The following is a 19067-nucleotide window of genomic DNA, read 5'->3' as shown; positions in this document are numbered from 1 at the left end:
AAGCATATTAAATGACCTATGCCGTAAATGTAATGCAAAGAGTGAGATGATAGAACACATAATAAGCGAATGTACGAATTTAGTTGGTAATGAATACACCAAAAAACACAATAATATATGCAAAATTATTTATTTAGAAATAGCTTATGTTACCGAATTAAAAATGGATCATGAACCATATTACATACCTGTTCACCCCTGCTACAGTGCTGGAAAATGAAAATTACAAGTTATACTGGGACAACACAATTTACACAGACAGATCTGTTCAGCATAACAGACCGGACATAATCTGGATTAAAAAAAAAGAAAAGCAGACCTTTATAATAGAAATAGGAGTTCTGGCTGACCGCAACCTTAAGAAGAAATACGAGGAAAAGAAACAAAAATATCAAGACCTCGCAAGGCAAATAAAAACTATCTGGAAACAGGACGTGGTCACCATCATCCCCATAGTAATATCATCAACAGGAATAATACATTCATCACTTAATTTTGGAATTGAACAAATTAAAAATTAAAAGAAACACAATATATAACATTCAAAAATCTGTAATACTGGATACATGTAGAACAGTTAGATTGTTTTTAAATGAATTGTAACTTGAGGCAGCGTCTTGGCAAGGCCCGACACTGGCAGACCTCCAAGTAAATCTTGTGGAAAAATAAATAATAATAGTAATAATAATTAGGCGGAGGAATTGCGGGATCTTCTGGAGGAGAGCGGGGAGTCGGACTTCTTGGAAGACTCCGAGTTCCAAATTAGCGAGGAGGAGAGTGTGGAAGAAGGATGAACCCTCACAGTCAGGTACTCCATTGCTGCCTTCTACACCCGATCCCGTTATGCCACTCCCTGGCCAATCCCCATTGTCCCATTCTTTCCCGTAGCCCTCCAACCCTACTGCCAGTACTTCTCCATCTGAACGTCCTTTACGGTGGTCTCGAACTTCAGTGACCCCTCAAAATAGCCCTTTCCAAGAAAATCCAGGCCTCACCACTCCACCCCCTTCAAACGACCTAATTGGTTTTTTCCGTTTCCTCTTTCTAGACACCCTCGTTCACGCAATAGCTGATCAGATGAATGCGTTCGCTAATCATCTTATGCAGAAAAATGAATCTCCGAAAGCAAGGATAAGGAATTGGAAACAATTGACCTATGAAGAGTTTCTTACCTTCATAGGCCTTTTGTTTCACATGGGAAGTATTCCTATAAACAAGATATCTGATTACTGGAGCACGGATATCTTGTTTGACCTCCCTTGCTTTCGGAAATGCATGAGTCGTGATCGATTTTTTTAAATTATTCATGTCCTTCATTTTTCTCCGAACCCCGGCCCAAACGATCCAGTTCCTAATGATATCCTGTACAAAATCCGTCCCGCTTTAGATTCATTTCACTCCACCATTGATTCCCTAATTATTCCTTCCCAAAAGCTTTGCATTGACGAGTCTGTGCTTCTTTGGAGGGGTAGGTTGCGATTCCGTATTTATATGAAATTCAAGAAGAATAAGTACAGAATCAAAATGTACATGCTGATAGAGCTTTCCGGGTTTGTTCTAAGATTTCTAGTGTACACGGGGGCGAGCGACTCGGAACTTGAAGGGCGTGGACATGTAGATCGCGTTGTTCGTAAATTAATGAACGACCATTTAGATAAGGGTCATTCATAATTTATGGACAATTACTACACCAGCGTCAATTTAGTCCACGAACTCCTTGAGAGGAAAACGTATTGCACTGGAACTCTCAGAGCAAATCGGAAAGGCATCCCCTCCGAAGTAGCAAAGGCTAAACTGAATAAAGGTGAAGTTATGGATGCCTTTACTAACGATGGTATCTGCGTTCTAAAGTGGAAGGACAAAAGGGAAGAACTGATGATCAGCTCCGAATTCGGGAGTCACATGGTCGACGTGCCGACCCGAGGAGGAGATAGGGTTTTTACTAAACCTGAGGCCATTGTGAAGTACAACGAGTCGATGGGCGGAATAGACCATTTTGATCAAATGATGTCATACTATCCAATTGAAAGGAAAACCCTAAAATGGTATAAAAAGTTAGGCATCCATATCTTTCACCTTATTCTGGTCAACAGCTTTTTTCTTTATCGTGGACCCTCTGAAAATATTTCCCTTTATAAATTCCGTCTTTCTGTGATTAAATCCCTTATTCTTCCATACTACATTCCCTATCCCAGGCCACTTTTACCCAACAAATCTCAATCTCATTTCCCTGAACTGATCCAAGTGGAAGGTGGCAGAAAGAAATATCGACGTTGCAAGCATTGCCACACTCTCGGTCGTGGGAAAGAGAACTCATTCATTCATTTGCCCTGAGGGTTCTCCTCCACTCTGTCCCGAGTGCTTCTCTCCCTTTCACAAGAAGACATAAATGATATCATATATTTTTTGTACTATTGATTTTTATTTATGTACTGCAAATTGTAATATAGATTATATCTATTGTTATAGCATTTGTAAAAGACTTATTTCCAACTTTCCTAAACAGACGTGACTGTACAATTGCATATAAAATGTATATAAAAATTGAAATAATCATCAGTTCGATTTTGTGTAAATATAATTATTTTTTATGGCAAATGATTCCATTTTTTTTATCTCCTATAGATTTAACATAAATAAGACGTGACTAGAGATTTCCAATTGCCATGAAGTTAGTCTTTCCATCGTGTAATTAGACAGTAAATGTCATCATTCCTTTTGGTGAACGGGTACATTAGAAGGGGCACAGATGCTGCCACTTTCTTCCTAGCAATAAATATTGTTTAATAATTTACTCAAAATTTTATCATTTCACACAAAATGAAAAATGTTATTACTGTGGTGAATATTTGCATAATTTTCAGATTTTCGCAGAATATTCGTCGAAAGATCCTTGATACGTGGCCTGAATGAATGAAGATTTCTCGTAAGATGTTTACTTGCAAATACTATTATTTACAGTTTTAATGTATTCATTTTTAACTTGAGTACATCATATTGCAATAATATGTTATTGACTTGATTCAGAAGAGAGTTATGAGAAATTTGTGGGTTGATTTTATCTGTCTCCTCATCCATTTTTACTTCTCTACCCCAATGACATGAAAAGGACACGTGTCAGCGAAGTCTTTTCTCATTCCGCCCCGATCTTTTTGACGTGCCGATGGCACTCCCAAGAAAGCTATCCTCCAATTCTTACCAGCAGACACTCTTACTACCACCCCTCGCTTCTCCTCCGTGACCCCTCCAACCTTTGAACAACCGGCCAGAGTGGTGCACCCCGAGGACACCCTAATCCACCCTAGTCGTAAAATAAATATGTAAGCGGAGTGCCACCCATGTCAAGCAGCTGCAGCAAAGGGAATAATGGCATGTGCAAACCCATTGTTGTTAAATATCTGACGCTTATGGGTGGTTGAATGGGAGGAATGGTATTGGAGCTGAAAACAAGAAACGAAAAAAGGAATTTGTGACAAGAATAGTAGCTTGAGAAGAAAATGTAGAAATTATCCAATATTCTAGAACCCTACCAATTACTTAGGATTACTTGTACAAGGAATGTACGGAAATATCTTGTGCGGAATTACCATTTAAATCAAACAGATGATCACGGCAATTGCTCGTACTTATAATCTGCATTACATTAATCCAAACCAAAATTTTTCCTATGCCAGTGGCAAAATACCTATGGCGATACTAGAAGAGCATTAAAAATTCATTTTTCTCGTATTTGTCGTTACATCGCGCAGAAATAAAATTGAAAGAAAACGGTGGCGCAGGGAAAAAGCCGGCCTTATGCAACCCACATCACGTGTCACGTCATAAATTAAAAAATTCATAACTAACAAATTAGAGCCAAGAAAATTTTTTTATTATTTATGCTCTTCTGGCATCCATGCATGCGTTTTACATTAAAAAACGAAAGCCGCACAGGGGGATGATTTTGAGTTTTATATGGTCAACATTGAAAGTGTTAACTGCTGAAGAAATTGGTTATTACAACAAGCACCCTCCTTCATAGACGTTAGGTATTTAATTTTCACATTTACTGTGTGGTACGGTTTTAAACTAATCATTTCACTACCTCTTGGTGAGCATACTTTAGAATAAAGTGGCCTCTATAAAATGTGCTCTTTGTATGGTATGGTATGACCCTTGACTTGGAACTATGACAGTTGTTGAATCGGTGCAATGAAAATGATCTTGTATTAAACTGTCAAAAAACACAAGCTGTAATTTTTACAGCTAAGAGCAACAAATGTGAGAACTGCTCCCAACTTTTTATAAATAATGACTCTAATATGGTGGAAGAGTAAAAATTCTTCCATGGGGTGTGTGATCACCCCATCACGTAGCAGCAGCTATAAGAAACCAGGACTTTTCCCACATTGTCTATGCAGGCGAGTGCCTGGCAATGACTCAGACTATCTCTACTTCGCCCCTGCCTTAACTTCTACTATTTCCTTCCTCTCCAATTCGACTTTGACTATTGACGGCGTAAATATGTCCGAGTGCGACGAAATCTCTGGTCCCTTTAGGCTGCATTCAGCCTAATGCGAGGCCACGGCAATAATTGGGCATTTGCGATATGAAATATACAATTATAGATCGAAGACAATATTTTTCTTAATTTGCGATTGATTAACCATTGAAGAATCTTCTAAAATTAATCAAGAGTTTTTTTCCCGCCATTAATCCTTGCCTGCATGCTTGTGCAGACGTCCATGTAAACTTGAAACATTCCTAGTCAAAAAGCAAATTTAATAATAATTCCCTTTTACAAAGAGTATCCTAGCGGAAATAATAAGCCCAGAGTAGCCTTCCATTAAAATGCATATATCCTGGTGTTTTTGCGTCCGATTTATTTTTTTTATAAAGATAGCGGAAAACATCGAAGAATAGTAAAACTCTTGCATGGATAAACCGCAACACGGATAAACCGCAACCAGATAATCAGGAGTTTGCTGCATTTAAAATTGAGTATGTAAATTTTAACATGGCTGTACATCCACAAAAGATGAACATCGTTCTGCAGTCCCAGGGGAAGTATCTACTTGGAAAAGATCGACAAAATCCAAAATATGGTTTTAAGGGATCAACAAATCTTAATGGGGAAAATAGTCGAGACCACAGGTACATATATCACAAGATGCAGTTGCCTTAATTTGAAAAAAATTGGGTGTGAAAAAAATTTCAGCAAGATGGATACTGCATTTGCACATAGCAGAGAATAAATGCAATTGTGTGGTCGGCTCTGAGGCTGTTTTGCACTTTCCCATTACAATGCTGAAGATTTTCTGCATTGGTACATGATGTGTCGAATCAAAATGTACTGATTTATTCTAAAATTTCATTCGAAGAATTCAACATTAAATTGCCAAATCAAGAGATTATGCACGCTCCAGATAAAAGGAGAGATGACCTCTTCAGGAATTGATTCATAAAGTCATAGGAATCCAAAGCACATACTTTCTGTAGAGGAACAATCGTTTAGGAACTTTCAGATCTGATACCCAAGGGCCTACTAAACTAAGCTTTTGGCATTTTGCCTGGACCACCTCATCCCTCCCTTTCTCGTCTTCCTTTTGCACTACATATTCATCTTCCTTTTCTAACGCTTACTTGACAACTTCTAAGTTACATTTAAGGCAAGCATATGTAAAATTCAATTAATGTTACTTTACTACTTATACTAGAGATGTGCGAATAGTATCCGTGAGTACTCGAATACCTCGAATACTAGAAAGTATTCGATATTCGAGATCTCGAATAAATATGCTAAAGGTACAATCTCGAATACCTTGAATACTTTAAATTTCGAGCCATACACTGTCGCACGCATTTCGTCGGTAGTTGACTCGGAAAAATGTAGAGAACTCTAGTCATTTAGTGCATGCCGCAACGTTTTCAGCAAGTTGACGAACTACATAAAATTTGCTGATTACAGCGGTGAAAAGAGTTCGACAAGGGGAACTGAAAATGATTGGGTGAAACAAATCCAAAAATCCCTAATTTCCCCCACCAGGACAACCTCAGTGCCGTGGGATAGTAACTACGTAGCACAATTCCCAAAATCCGCTACCCCCTCCATCCATCAGCCCTCGGCCCCTCCTCCGACGCTTTCCTCCTCTCCGAAATCAAACAAAATGTCCCAGCTCGCGCAGGGTTCGTATTATTACAAAGGCCATAAATTGAAAGCTTCAAAAGAAAATATCAAGTTACAGGGGAATAATAGAATCGTTTTTCACCCTTCCCTCTTTCTCCCCCACTGACCTTTTTCTTCCTACCTGCTTCAAAGTTGCTAGAGGTCAACTGCAGCATGAATCACCTATTAGCCCAAAAGGTGTCTAAAAATGACTTTCAGCAAATGATATTACACCTTTATTGGATATAAATATTAGTAATGTGCGCATAATTTAAAAAAGGAATAAGTCCAAACGCGACGTATTTCTGACTTTATTTAAGCATTTTACGCAAGGAAATAAAAGTAAAAATACGACGGAGACTTAGCATTCTGGCAAAACTTGATATCCTCGTAGCAGAGCTTCTCGGAAATTGATGCGGTATTTTTTTCCGAAAACATATATTAAGTTACAATTTATGAGTTGTGCCATAAATCTCAGTTGTTACAGTCACAAACGAAGGGATATTTTCTCAGGATATTTGATTTCTCCCTGATAGCAATTTGAATTCATCTTCTTATTTCATGAGAAATTCCAAAGATGGACCGAAAATAATTGAAGAAGAAGAAAATCAGGTGAAGAAGCACGTGTATTTTGCAAAATGCCTCAGATTGTCCGATATTACTTGATAGCAGGAGTGGGGGTAAAGCGAGCTACCTGTTGAAAATAAGAAGTTGATGAAGCCGAGTATCAGATGGGCGTGCCACTGAAATGGAGTTTGGTAGATAAGAATGTATGTATCAGACAGAAATCCATCATAGCAGTGTAAATGCCGAGACGGCATGCAATCATTTTTTCGCAAGGTGGTGTGTCCCCTAAGGATATTTGAATGAGATGTTAGTTGAATCAACTATATGCCCGAATTGTTCACATAAAATTAAAATATTCCATTAATCAGCTAAATTCCTGTTTGAATCCTTTAAAGGAAATCCCAATTACTCGCCAAAATCTTGAGTTTCCTGCTGCATAGGCAACCCAGTCAAACATTCCCGCATTCATCATTTTTTTGGTTCAACCCTTGAAAAACAATAGATCGAGTTTCCACTGGATACCTTTTTATTTATACATTCATCAGGTGAAATAGAAGAAGAATCGTACGTTTAATAGGCTTTGCACAATTCTAGTAATCAAGGTTTTCGAAATTTGAGGTATTCGAATATTCGAGCAATGAATTAATATATTCGAATTCGATATTCTAGTTTGAGAAATTGGCTATTTGACCCATCTCTAATTTATGCCATTAAGTTTAGTTTATTTTGAGGGAAAGTTGATGCCTGGTCAACCAACAAAAGAGTAGAATTGTTCAAAAAATGCACTGAGAAAAATCATTCACCATTCGCAAAAACCATTCCTGTAAAGTTATCACCGTGGCCAGTCCCTGTACACTTAAACTAGAAGAGTAGAACATGGACCCGAGCAGAAAGGTGTGGGCGAGTGGTGAGCCATCTATTAAACACCACTGAGAGCCTAAGCTAAAAGGGAGAGCTTAATTGAGACCTAGTCAGGCTACAACTTTTCCTACACAGTTGTATTTGTTAATTGGTTGTCGAGCGCCCCATTCCTTTCTTTCCCATTCTGTGTATTAATCAGGGGTGGTCTGGGGTGATTGGGGGCCCTTGGCTGGGGCTCATTATGCGGCCCCCCTCACCGGGGGATTCGCCTCACCCCTTACCTCCCCCCTCCCCACAGAAAATTTTAGGAATTCGCATGCCCAGAAATGGATTTTTAAAATATTCTGGCTCTTAAAAAACAATATAAAATTTACAAAATAAAATTTCGAAAAAAAAAAAAGTACTTAAAGTGAGAACTTCACAGCTTATAAAATTTAATTATATATTATGGTTCAATTATCTATTTAGGGAATTTGTTCCTTGAAAATGCCCTGAAGTTTAATAAACTTCTAAAAAAAATCTTATCAAATAACCCTTTCAAAAAGCAAAAGTAAAGATGTAAAATATTAGGATGCACATTGATGCCAGATAAAGCTTTTGGTTGTTATGAATTAGCCATGTCTAATTCATATTTATATAGCATATAGATATAGTCACAAATGTATGGCTTTTATCCATTCTCGTTGATTAGGTACTGTTCTAAAGTGTTGATAAGAACTTGTCCAAAAAATTGAGGAGCTGATTTTGTGGAGAAATTTAAGCCTGAATTAGCGAACAATTCTAAAACTATTTTTTAAGGATAATGTTTAACAATTTGTTTCGTACGTAGAAATCAACTGAGCAATTAAAACGTTCAGGAGAGAGATGAAAATGACATGTAATATATGTTAGGATACATTTTTAATATTTTAATTTATTTTGATTTTTGTGTTAGAGAAGTATTTTAATTTGTAACAGTCAAATATTAATGGACCCAACCAATAAGTAAATCATTTTTTGTGCTTCCTTTTGAGTGATAATGTGTTGAGGGACTCATAAAAAATACTCACAATATACATGATTACAACTGCAAGTCGCCATGGCTTTCTCGTCCAAAGGAGTGTAGGGAAAGTCTTGCATAAATAGCAACAACTCACATGTCCGAATTATCATACTTTTATTATTACTTCATTCGCGTACCCAGGCCAACTGCCCCAAGGAGCCATCGTCCCTCTCGCACTTCTGTAATTGGATTGGGTGCACGGCAAGATCCCGTTCACAGCATGTATTACCTTACTTTGTAGGGGGTTGGGTGGTTGGGAACGTAGGAAAAGGAAAAAAGAGGAAGCGCTGACTTTGGATGGGAACGAAAATGAGGTAAGGAATACGTCAGCTGCCTCTTAACCAACTTCATTAATACTACCAACTTCTACATACTTAAGGTAATATATACAAAATAGCAATTAAGGTTAACTCTAAACTATTGAAGTTCTTTAAACATTGCTGATATTTGACGCGAAACCGAACTTGAATTCAGCAATCTATCCAAAAACTCCCTTCAAGCGACAGATGAGCTGGGGTTTGAAGTATCAACACAGAGAACATGCATGCATCAAAGAAACAGAAGAAACACACCCACAGAAAATCCAGAAGAATATTTCAGGAGATCAATTTCCTACCTTTTTAGGTTTGTTTTTTTTTCAGAGATAAATTTAAGATAGACAGCAGAGGTTTCCGCGGAGTCTTTCCTATTAAAGGCCTCATTCCCTCCAACGTATCAAGATTCACGATTTGTCAAAAACTGCTGCGGGTGTACCATAAGTGTTACACATATGTTAAATGGATAGGGTTGGGAGCCGCTAGAGACTAGGGTCTAGAGACAACGTGATGGGATAAATAAACAACTACAATCGATTAAGAATAGTAAATCTCCGGGTCCGGAGGGAATACCTGCGCGTGTCCTCAAGGAGTTAGCTCCACAGATCGCACCTTACTTAGAGATCATATTCAAGAAGTCACTCTCCGAAAGGAAGTTACCGCTAGACTGGAAAATTGCAAGTGGTACACCGATATTCAAAAAGGAAAACAGACATGACCTAGGCAACTACCATACAATTTCATTAACATCAATTATAGGCAATACACTCGAGCATATCCTCGTTAGCAATACCATGACTTTCTTGGACAGATGTAACTTCCTCCATTACCGTCAGCACCGATTCCGAAAAGGTAGGTCAAGTGAAACATAGCTCATGCTCTTTCTTCACGATGTTCTAAAATCTGGTATACTGAAAAGACAAGTTGACGCACTATTTCTAGATTTTAAGAAAGCTTTCGACACTGTACCTCACAACAAACTTTTATACAAATTACTGTCATGCGGATTAAACGAGTCAGTTGTAAACTGAATACGCGACTTCCTCAGAGATCGTACACAAAAAGTAGTTCTTGGCGGAATTAGCTCTGATGTTGTAAAAGTTACATCAGGTGTTCCACAAAGAAGCGTAATTGGCCCCCTGTAGTTCATTATATACATTAATGATCTCTGCTCCCGCATTAGCAGTAAAATACGTTTATTTGCTGAGGACGCTGTCATCGCTGTATAAAATACAAAGGAAGGCTGCGCGTTTCGTCAAAAACTGCCACGGGCGTACAGACAGTGTTACCCAGATGTTAAGCGAATTAGGCTGGGAGCCGTAGGAGACTCGGAGGCTGCGCGATAGGCTTAGATTGCTTGAACAATTGAGAATGGATATCTTTAAGAGCGACACACAGAACACAATATTAGAGCCACACTATATTTCCAGGTCTGATAGAAGCGATAAATTAAGAGAGGTTTTTTGCCACACGGATAGATATGGGAATTCGTTTTTTCCCCGAACCATAAAGGACTTTAATAAACGCTAGTCCCAACCTCGTTAGAGCACTTCATTTTTTTAGTTGTAAACGGCTGATGTCCTAACACCCCCTGCCACACGCCTTTTAGGCGGCTTGCGGGGTATTATGTAGATGTAGACTAGGGAGGCTGCGTGCTAGGCTTTAGAATACTTGAGAAATTGAGAATGGATGTCTATTTGGGAGCGACACGGAGATCATCATGGTGGATCCCCACCACATTTCCAGGTACGACAGAAACAATGATATTAGATAGAGATTTAGGCAAATGGATAGACGCATGAATTCGATATTTCCCCGCATAACAAAGGACTCCCACATTGTAGGAAACACGAGTTACAAACTTAAATGGTCTGTTGCCCAGGCACTGCTCATTCCCGGTGAACGCACCACCAATGGTAGAGATGGGGTGGTTCCCCAAAATCTTGGTTGAAAGATAGTTTTTCTTTATAGGGTGCCAGGTGCATAAATAGGTTGCACCACCAAGTGAAAGTACGTCACAGTCTCTTTTGGCAAGATGGATTTGAACAGACACAAGATTAATTTCCATAACGATTTAATGATAATTCACAGCCATTCTGAGATTAACAAAGATTTTCACCCTCCTAAAATTTTGCCTTCATTCAGGTAGTTTCCTCTAGCTTATCACACACATATGGGTCACACTCTCCGACAACATTAACTTACAACACTTTGTAAGATAAAAAAAATAAGTAAAATATGACTCCTGTGATTTCACAAAGAAAATTCTGCTGCTGGCAGCCATACTTGGGAGAGGAACCCTCTCTACTGCCACATGGTGGAGTACATCTTACGAGAGAAAAGAAACTCTCGGCCCGAAAAAGAACCCTAGACGGGTGACACGGGAGGCACAGTGGAGAGGACCCACTGAGTCAGTGGCTAGGGTGCTAGAGACTGCTCGTACGCACACGTGGCATGGTCAAGAGAGATCCTGGTAAGGGAGGGTTGGTGGGAGAGGAGGGGAGGGGTGAGGGGAGTTGAACGCCAAAACCTGTTTTCGTGTGCGCACTATAAATCGCGGAAATACCCCGGAACTGAAAATTTTCCGTCAGCTGATCGGCTAGGCACAGACGTCATGGTGGAAACTGTAACAAGACTTCCATAAATGCTACGCATAATGCCGTTGGAACATTGCCTTTTTATATGAATATAGAAGAGGGTGTTCTAACAGCCTCCATCTCACACCTATTGAGGCATCTTGCGGGGTAGTATGTAGTTGTAGAAAACCACCATAAAACTTTTACCAACAAAACGACCTACTACATGTGCACAGTAATGACTTTCTTTATCAAAGAATCAGCAAAAAACAGCTGTTTTTGAGTCTTGAAAATCCCAAATATCCTATCTCATTGAACCCCCCTTCGGCAGTGAGGAATTCTCCAGACTTCCCACTGTTTCCCTCCCTCTATCGTCGATACTTAGATCTGCCTCTGGTATCACTACAGGTTTTGCAATAGTGCATCGTTTATTTCATTTATTTGCATTTGGTGCAATTTATTGAAAATAGAAACTAAGCTCACAAAAAGCTAAAATGTAGACTCCCGTTATTACGAACAACCTTATTACGGAGTTTCATAATAACACTTCAAAGAGGATGAATCTCTCCCTAACCAAACCAGCATTCACGGGACTACTTAGGATTTTGCGATATGTGTGAGGAAAATAGAAAATATTTGTGCTCTGCATGCGCAACTTCACCCTCCAATAACGCTTCCTTCCCCACTTCCTGTCTGTGGCAATAGATACCCCTTAGTCAACAACGCAGACAAGTGAGTTGTGTAACTATACCCAAACGTTGTAATATGATATTTTTTCTAGATGAATGAATTGGGGTATCAACTACCCAGAAGCACCTATGGGGATAGCGGGTTTTGCTAAGGAACTGAAGACTTTGGGATGAGTGGACGAGGAAAAAAATGAAATGTCACATGATCCAAAGTAGTCCCCAAAATATACTGATATATACATGGTCGCATTTGCGGTTGCCAACATGGCCTCATCTCACTCGGGAGATTTACACGAAACTCAGGGCACCCAGACTCCTCTTGATGGCAGTCCTCTGCACAACTCCCTCATAGAGTTACGAGGGTTATGCACTATGTAGGGTATTATCGACAATCCAGAGGACTCTGACCTCGGGACCCTCCGAGATCACCGATCAGCCGACCTGGCCAAACCGCCCCTGGTATTGATGACTTGATTTGATGAAAATACTCAATGGAGAACAGTTAAAATATTCAATAGTGAGCTGTTAGAAATATTTGATCAATTAAGTCAAATTAACATTTGTAAAGGCATCCCAAGAATTAATAAATGCTTCTTCACTCAAATGAGTACACATAAGGGTGATAATTATACCTACATACATACATGGTATTCATAATAACGTACTTGGGGTTACGGGTATTTACCTGAGCAGGGAAAGTATTTATCATATCCAGCACAGAAAAGTCTGACTCGCTCATAGAATCGGCCATATCTCGTATGACTTCGTGCAAAGAATCTTGCTGAGATTTTAAAAGTGAGTTCAACCAAAACTCCACACCTCCGGTACACATGACGGTTTTCTTCAATGGTATTCTTTCTTTCTCCCTTGATAAGACAGCTATTACTCTATCATAGTCTTTCTCATGAAATTCAACCTACAAGCAGAAAAAACCTCTTTAGCAAGGAAGGCCAATAAATGACCTTAACTTCAACTGAAGCAAAATGTATTACCTCTGCAAGATTGTCAAAGAGTCCAAGAAGATGGGCTTGAATGGAATGAGAGTCTGAAGCTTGCCCAAGGATTTCTAAAAGAGAAGGATCCGAAATGAAGAAGAAACGAGGGAAAAGTAACCGCTTTGACTCCAAATACCTGAAAATCAAAACAAGACTCGTTAAGATTGATGAGTTGACCATTGATGAGCAGATGCATATTTTGCTGTGAAGATATCATTTGAGAGATTTCTCTCTCTTACCCAGTCAAAGATTTCTGACAGGTTTCCAGTTGCTCCAGTAGGTGTGGCAGCAGTTGACCCATGGTCTCGTCCCCTACGCAGCAGTCCACCACGTTTGGCTTCTCATGGGCCCTCTCCATGATCCTCACCCATGTCTTATCAATACCCTATAAAAGTATTTACAATGTCCTTCATCAACCCACGTACTTGTATTGATTTTCCCAGTCAAAGGGACTGACAATTATTATTCATACAACTTACAGGTTACTCTGAAAATACTCAATAGATATTAGTTAGTGCGGATTAGAAGGCTCAAAGACTAACATTATTTGGGTTTGACATTTATGGCATACCTTGTTTCATCCTTGAATTATTTGCCATCACTTTCCTTAAATGGCTACAAAATGATAGATATTTTCTTTACTATGCAAACTGTAGCATAATTCAAGAGGATTGAAATAGCTGAATGAAATTATTTCGACATATCAACTTAAGGTACATCGAATGAAAGAGTAATGCCAAAGTTTTTGGAGGAAAAAATGGGTTCTAAATATGCAAAAATCTGTTTATATCCTAACAGAAATCATTAAAAGCCCATATTTATTTGGCTTGAATGTGAACAAATGAGTAATCACCAACAATAAATAATAATTTATCCACAAATCTCCAGCCTTAAATGAATTTCTTGTGGAATCTGTCTGGGTAAAAATTTTCTCATCCTGCAATTATTAAGCTTTGAATTTTCAGCTGCTGCAAGAAAATAAGCAAATTTGTCAAATATTCATTCACTAAATAAATACAAAAATTTTTCATTAGCTTAGCTTTAAGGTAAAAATTTTCTCAGAAAGTTTATCACTAAATAAAAGATTTTCTTAAGGACTACGGCTGCATGAGTACCCATATAGTTCTAAACTTCTGCAGCATCGCACCTTACTGACCTCTTCACGACCCAATAGTGTAGCTCTGGCTCACAAAGTTGTAAAAGCAATGGGTGGTACAGCACTGAGGGTGCAATGGAAACTTAGCCTTGTGAAAACTCACCACCTGCTTTTCGGTAATATACCCCAAGGAATTGTAACTTATGTACCCAGCTAATAAAAAAAATTCCACATTGAAAGAAATCAATTTTAGTACCTGAAATCTTTTTGCTTCAGCAGGAAGTTGCTTCGCAATGTCTCCACCAACAAACACAGCCTCAAGGTAAACCCATAAGTTCTGAACCAACATCCAGTTCTCTAGAATTTCTGACGTATTACTCAGATTGTTCACCCAGAGCTGAATATCTTTCTTAAATGGGGTGTTGTACCTGGCGATAAAATAATGAATTGAAGATTTATTTTGGCAGGCTAGTTAGTTATTGAACTATCAAAGCAAAAATTTAAGGTCATACCGATTGGAGAGCAAAGATCCGAGGACCATCAAACTGTCTTCCAATATCGCAATGATTTCCCCAGTCTCTTGACCCTTCAATAGAAGTTCTCCTCTTGTTTTGAAAGTAGCAAATTGCAAATACACAGTACTCCAATCTGCAATGACTAGCTTCAACTTGGCCTCAATATCCTTTTCTTTTGTAGCACTGATACATATATCCTGGAATGTTATATTTTTTAAGCACATCAACTTTCTTACCCATAAATTATACAATACACATAAGCATTCCATCTAGGATGCAAACAAGTAAGACATGCTTCTTAAAGAAGGATAAAATTTTAACCACTTCTCTTACAGCTAGGAAAGAAATATAGATAGATACATATCCTAAAAAAATTTTAGGCCCAGTGACTTTCCAGTTAAGCTGGAGATGTACAACATAGGATATACTTCGGGTACCTTTTCTCGAGGTACTTGCAAATTCCCTCAACCTGTCTGAATCATGTCATCAATTTTTTGTCTCTGTTAACAACAGCTTAAATTATCGCTGAAAAAAATTTCTGATCATTGTCTGATGACAAAAGCATAATCGCAATTGCATTGTGCCTCATTTTTTGTTGAATTCGTGCCATTTACTCCTTGTTCTATACAATGCCAATCCTTGCCAATTGCATTAAAATGCCTTAAGGTTTGTCAACTAAGATAAAAATTAAATGCAGAATAATTCAGAAAGCAATGGTGCAAATGGTGCCCAGGCAGTCAATTTATAGCAATTCTGAACATCACTCCACCTGCAATAATTTTAGGTGTGGTAGACAACTAAGTAGCTGATATGACACAATGAAATTTTTTACAGTTTCGCAGTTTGCCCAACACTCTCGCCGGTAAATCATGTCGTTCTGCAGACCCAGCATTTCTGTGTGCCCTTGACAGAGTTTTTATCCGGATCTCTACGTGCATTGTAGTTTGGAGAGAGGAAATTCCACAAGTGTCAAAAGCACTCTAATTTATTGCCTAATTTGTGTAATAGTCACACGTGTTTATTAATTTTATATAATCTTTAACATGTCATATGTTATAAAAATGATAAATCAATTTTCTAAAGGATATTTCAAGTAACTTTAATTATTTGCCAAAAAATATGAAAACATACGAAAAATACTTCATTAAAAATAAGCCGATGATGGATTAGACAAATAAAAGAAGATGGCTGCTTGACATTAACACAAAATTAGCAATCTATCGTGCCATCCACAAGGGCAGGGCATATTGTGAGTTACTGAAAGAGATGGATGTGGAGGAAGAAATGGATAATGAGGAATCAGTTACAGTTCCCACCAAAAAAGAGGTCCAGGAAGCGCTGCAAGTCATTGAAAGTTTTTTTGAGCATGGAGGAGTGGGAAAGTAAAAATATTCAATAGGATTGAAAATATTATTTCAAAAGAGTTTGAAAAAAAAATTAACCCTTTCGCGCCTTTCGCTCCTTCACGGAAAGTTGGTTTTGGCTGTACGAAGGCTTTGAGCATTTCTTCTTCGCCCAGTACGGAGTTGTTTTTCTCGGCAAAGAAGTGTCCTGGTAGTTGCTTGCTCCACTTAATGACCTTGCCTACCGGGGTGCAGGACCCTTTCCTTGGTAGCTGGGCGAATATAATACTCGACCCTTTACCCGAAGGCAGCCCATCATGGCGTACTTTTGCGGTCAGTTCATTTTTACTGGTGCGATTTTAATTTTTTTCAATAGGGAAGTACACTAGTGTTTCACATGCACCAAACACATTTTTAAAATTAGAGTTCAGAATAACATAATGTCGTAAAACCACAGTTTAAATCCTAATAGTGAATACTTGATTCGAGATGACCGTCCGAAATATGGAAAAATTCAAAGGCCGCTAAAACGGGTGTCCATGTTGAATATTGGCTGTGACGTCACAAGGTAGTAGCAGAAGGCAGCTTCTACGCCGTTTAGTTCTACCACTATTATTGCATAGAAAAATTACAGAATTATAGGGTATCCGTTTTTTGCTGCCATAAAATATCTTCAGAATATATATGTGGCTGCTTCTCTTTTGAGTAAATGACTTCATCATTGCGTAATATATTAATATTCATTTACGTGTCAACTTCAAGTTTGGAAAGAGTAGTACGAATAGCACATTGAATCTTTAATAAATAGATGATGGTTTTTATTTTTCGCTGGGTATATTTTGGCACAATGCCGTTTATCATGCCAAAACTTGTGTTGTAAGAACTGAGTCAAACTAATAAAACTATTTCAGACATTTGCTGCAAGACTTATCGTTGCGTATGTATTCACGCCGGCCGGAACGTTCGCCCTTCGCAACTAGAATCATGGGATGTTAGCCTTATTTCCGTGCTGGCTTGTTGTTGCAGTGGTTCACTGTCCAGAATGGGTTCAAGAAAAGTTAATCTTGATTGGGAGAAGGAAAATTCCAACGATTTATAAATGGTATACCAAACTTTGATGTATTTATGGTCACTGAATTTTTGAAAAAGGAGGACAGGTTCAACGCTCCATAGAAATGCGAGACGTTAAGGCTAACAAGGGGAGACCACGTACCTTGCTCCATCTTTTTCAATTAGGGCCTTAGTTAGGCTGTAATTAATTAATTTTCATGCGTTACTTTTTACAAGTCATATATATAAATCCAAAATATCTTCCATGTTGTAATGGGTCGGTTGGGGAGTGGTAGCGTGTACGATTTCAATGAAAGATTCCCACCCTAAGGACCAGGGTTCAAGACTTCGTCATGGCATTAATTTTTGTTATCTTCGTTGTGATCATACGGCGACAAGTTTATCATTAATTATAATTGCAGCAATCATTGACATGAGACAATTTTTTTATCATCATAATGGCGTTTAGGTATTTTAGCAGTGTCATTACATACGATGACTACAAGGGTTGGTGTGCGCTAAAATGTTAATTTTTTTCTTTGCTTATACTGACCAACTTCCACATTAAAACTGAAAACCACTCTTGCAAGAGCACATACCATTAAAGGCTCGCGGCAAGCAACAATATGCATACAGACATAATTAATAAGAACACAAAGCGAATATAAAATGCCATATATCTTGAACACTTGTAATTCACATTACCCCAAAGGGAGTTTACTTACTCAGTACCTACCAGTTTACCTCAGTAGCAGTGCTAAAAGAACCATTCCGAAATGTAATTTCAATTAACAAATAGGATGAAATAAAAGTTGATAACCCTGGACCGGGCGCGCTGGCGTATAAAATACGTCAATCTTTGAAAACCAAGGATTTTAACATTGCACGTACATTCTGAGCTAGAATGATCTCGTGTATTCCTACAATGTACTTTGACTGCCTATATTGTGAGTTTTCAAAGTTCGAGGTATTGTAGCTAATTTTTTAGATCAGCAAGATGAACCCGTCACCAGTGGAGTACAAATTACGCCGCGCGACCTGCCGTGTACCTTTATATCTGTATCACCTATAAAGGTACTAATTTCAACAAATAAAGATAAACTTTAAAAAAAATCGTTTGTTATCATATATACACATATCATGGGCAAAGTACGCATTTTGCCCAGTGGTGTAAAATAACAGTCGCACCATAATTCTTTAACCTAACTACTTTCAGTTTATAAATTACGTAGGTCTACGCGGATGATGCTATATTTTGACTCAACACACTTTCTGATGTGACTGAGGTACCTATTAAGTAAATTATTATAATATAAATATCAATTTGATCTTACAATACCTTCAAATGATCTTCAAAACAGAATATCATCGATAGGTAAGAGTCAGGAGCAGCCTTCAACCATTTATTCCGTATAGCTTGTGCTTAAGGCACGGGAATGAATATCTTCTCCAGGCTTTTGTTTTGACGTCGAGATGAAATTTGTAACAAAAAATCATTTATAATTCTATTTTGAATTCATGTTTTCGGTACTAGACAACATTTTTAGGAAGCAAACTCCACCGATTCCCGGAAACTCTCGCCGCGCTAAAGAAGGCGACGGAATACAGCGATACTCCACTGATGACTACTGCCTTGTGACGTCACATCTCAATCAAGATGGAGGCACTGTGTTTCAGCGCAACATGAAATTTTCCGACTTTCAAAACGTTTTAAAGTGCATACCCCAGATGAAGGAAATAAAAGTGACTATACTAATGTTTCTTTTTTAGGCTAAACTTTCAAATTCAGCAATAAAAAAAAATTAGTGCACATCCCTATTGTTACTTTTGTAGCAAATGTCAGTTCATCAATGTATACCTTTCATTTTGCAATG

At 38.3% G+C, this 19067-nt stretch overlaps 1 protein-coding gene across 1 annotated transcript in view; it reads right to left on the bottom strand.

Moving 5' to 3' along the window:
* LOC124166854 (dynein axonemal heavy chain 8) overlaps positions 1 to 19067 on the bottom strand; it is a 424156-nt gene that overhangs the window by 265425 nt on the left and 139664 nt on the right. Inside the window, exons 25-29 of the mRNA XM_046544564.1 lie at positions 14798 to 14997; positions 14542 to 14713; positions 13429 to 13574; positions 13187 to 13325; positions 12880 to 13110 (exon numbers count right to left, since the gene is read on the bottom strand). Of these exons, the coding sequence (XP_046400520.1) occupies positions 12880 to 13110; positions 13187 to 13325; positions 13429 to 13574; positions 14542 to 14713; positions 14798 to 14997 (888 nt within the window). The remainder of the gene's footprint in view (positions 1 to 12879; positions 13111 to 13186; positions 13326 to 13428; positions 13575 to 14541; positions 14714 to 14797; positions 14998 to 19067) is intronic.

Source organism: Ischnura elegans, chromosome 10 (assembly GCF_921293095.1).
Source record: "Ischnura elegans chromosome 10, ioIscEleg1.1, whole genome shotgun sequence".
Classification (NCBI taxonomy): domain Eukaryota; kingdom Metazoa; phylum Arthropoda; class Insecta; order Odonata; family Coenagrionidae; genus Ischnura; species Ischnura elegans.
Note: the sequence above shows the minus strand (reverse complement) of the source record. Positions and strands in the feature narration are given on the sequence as shown.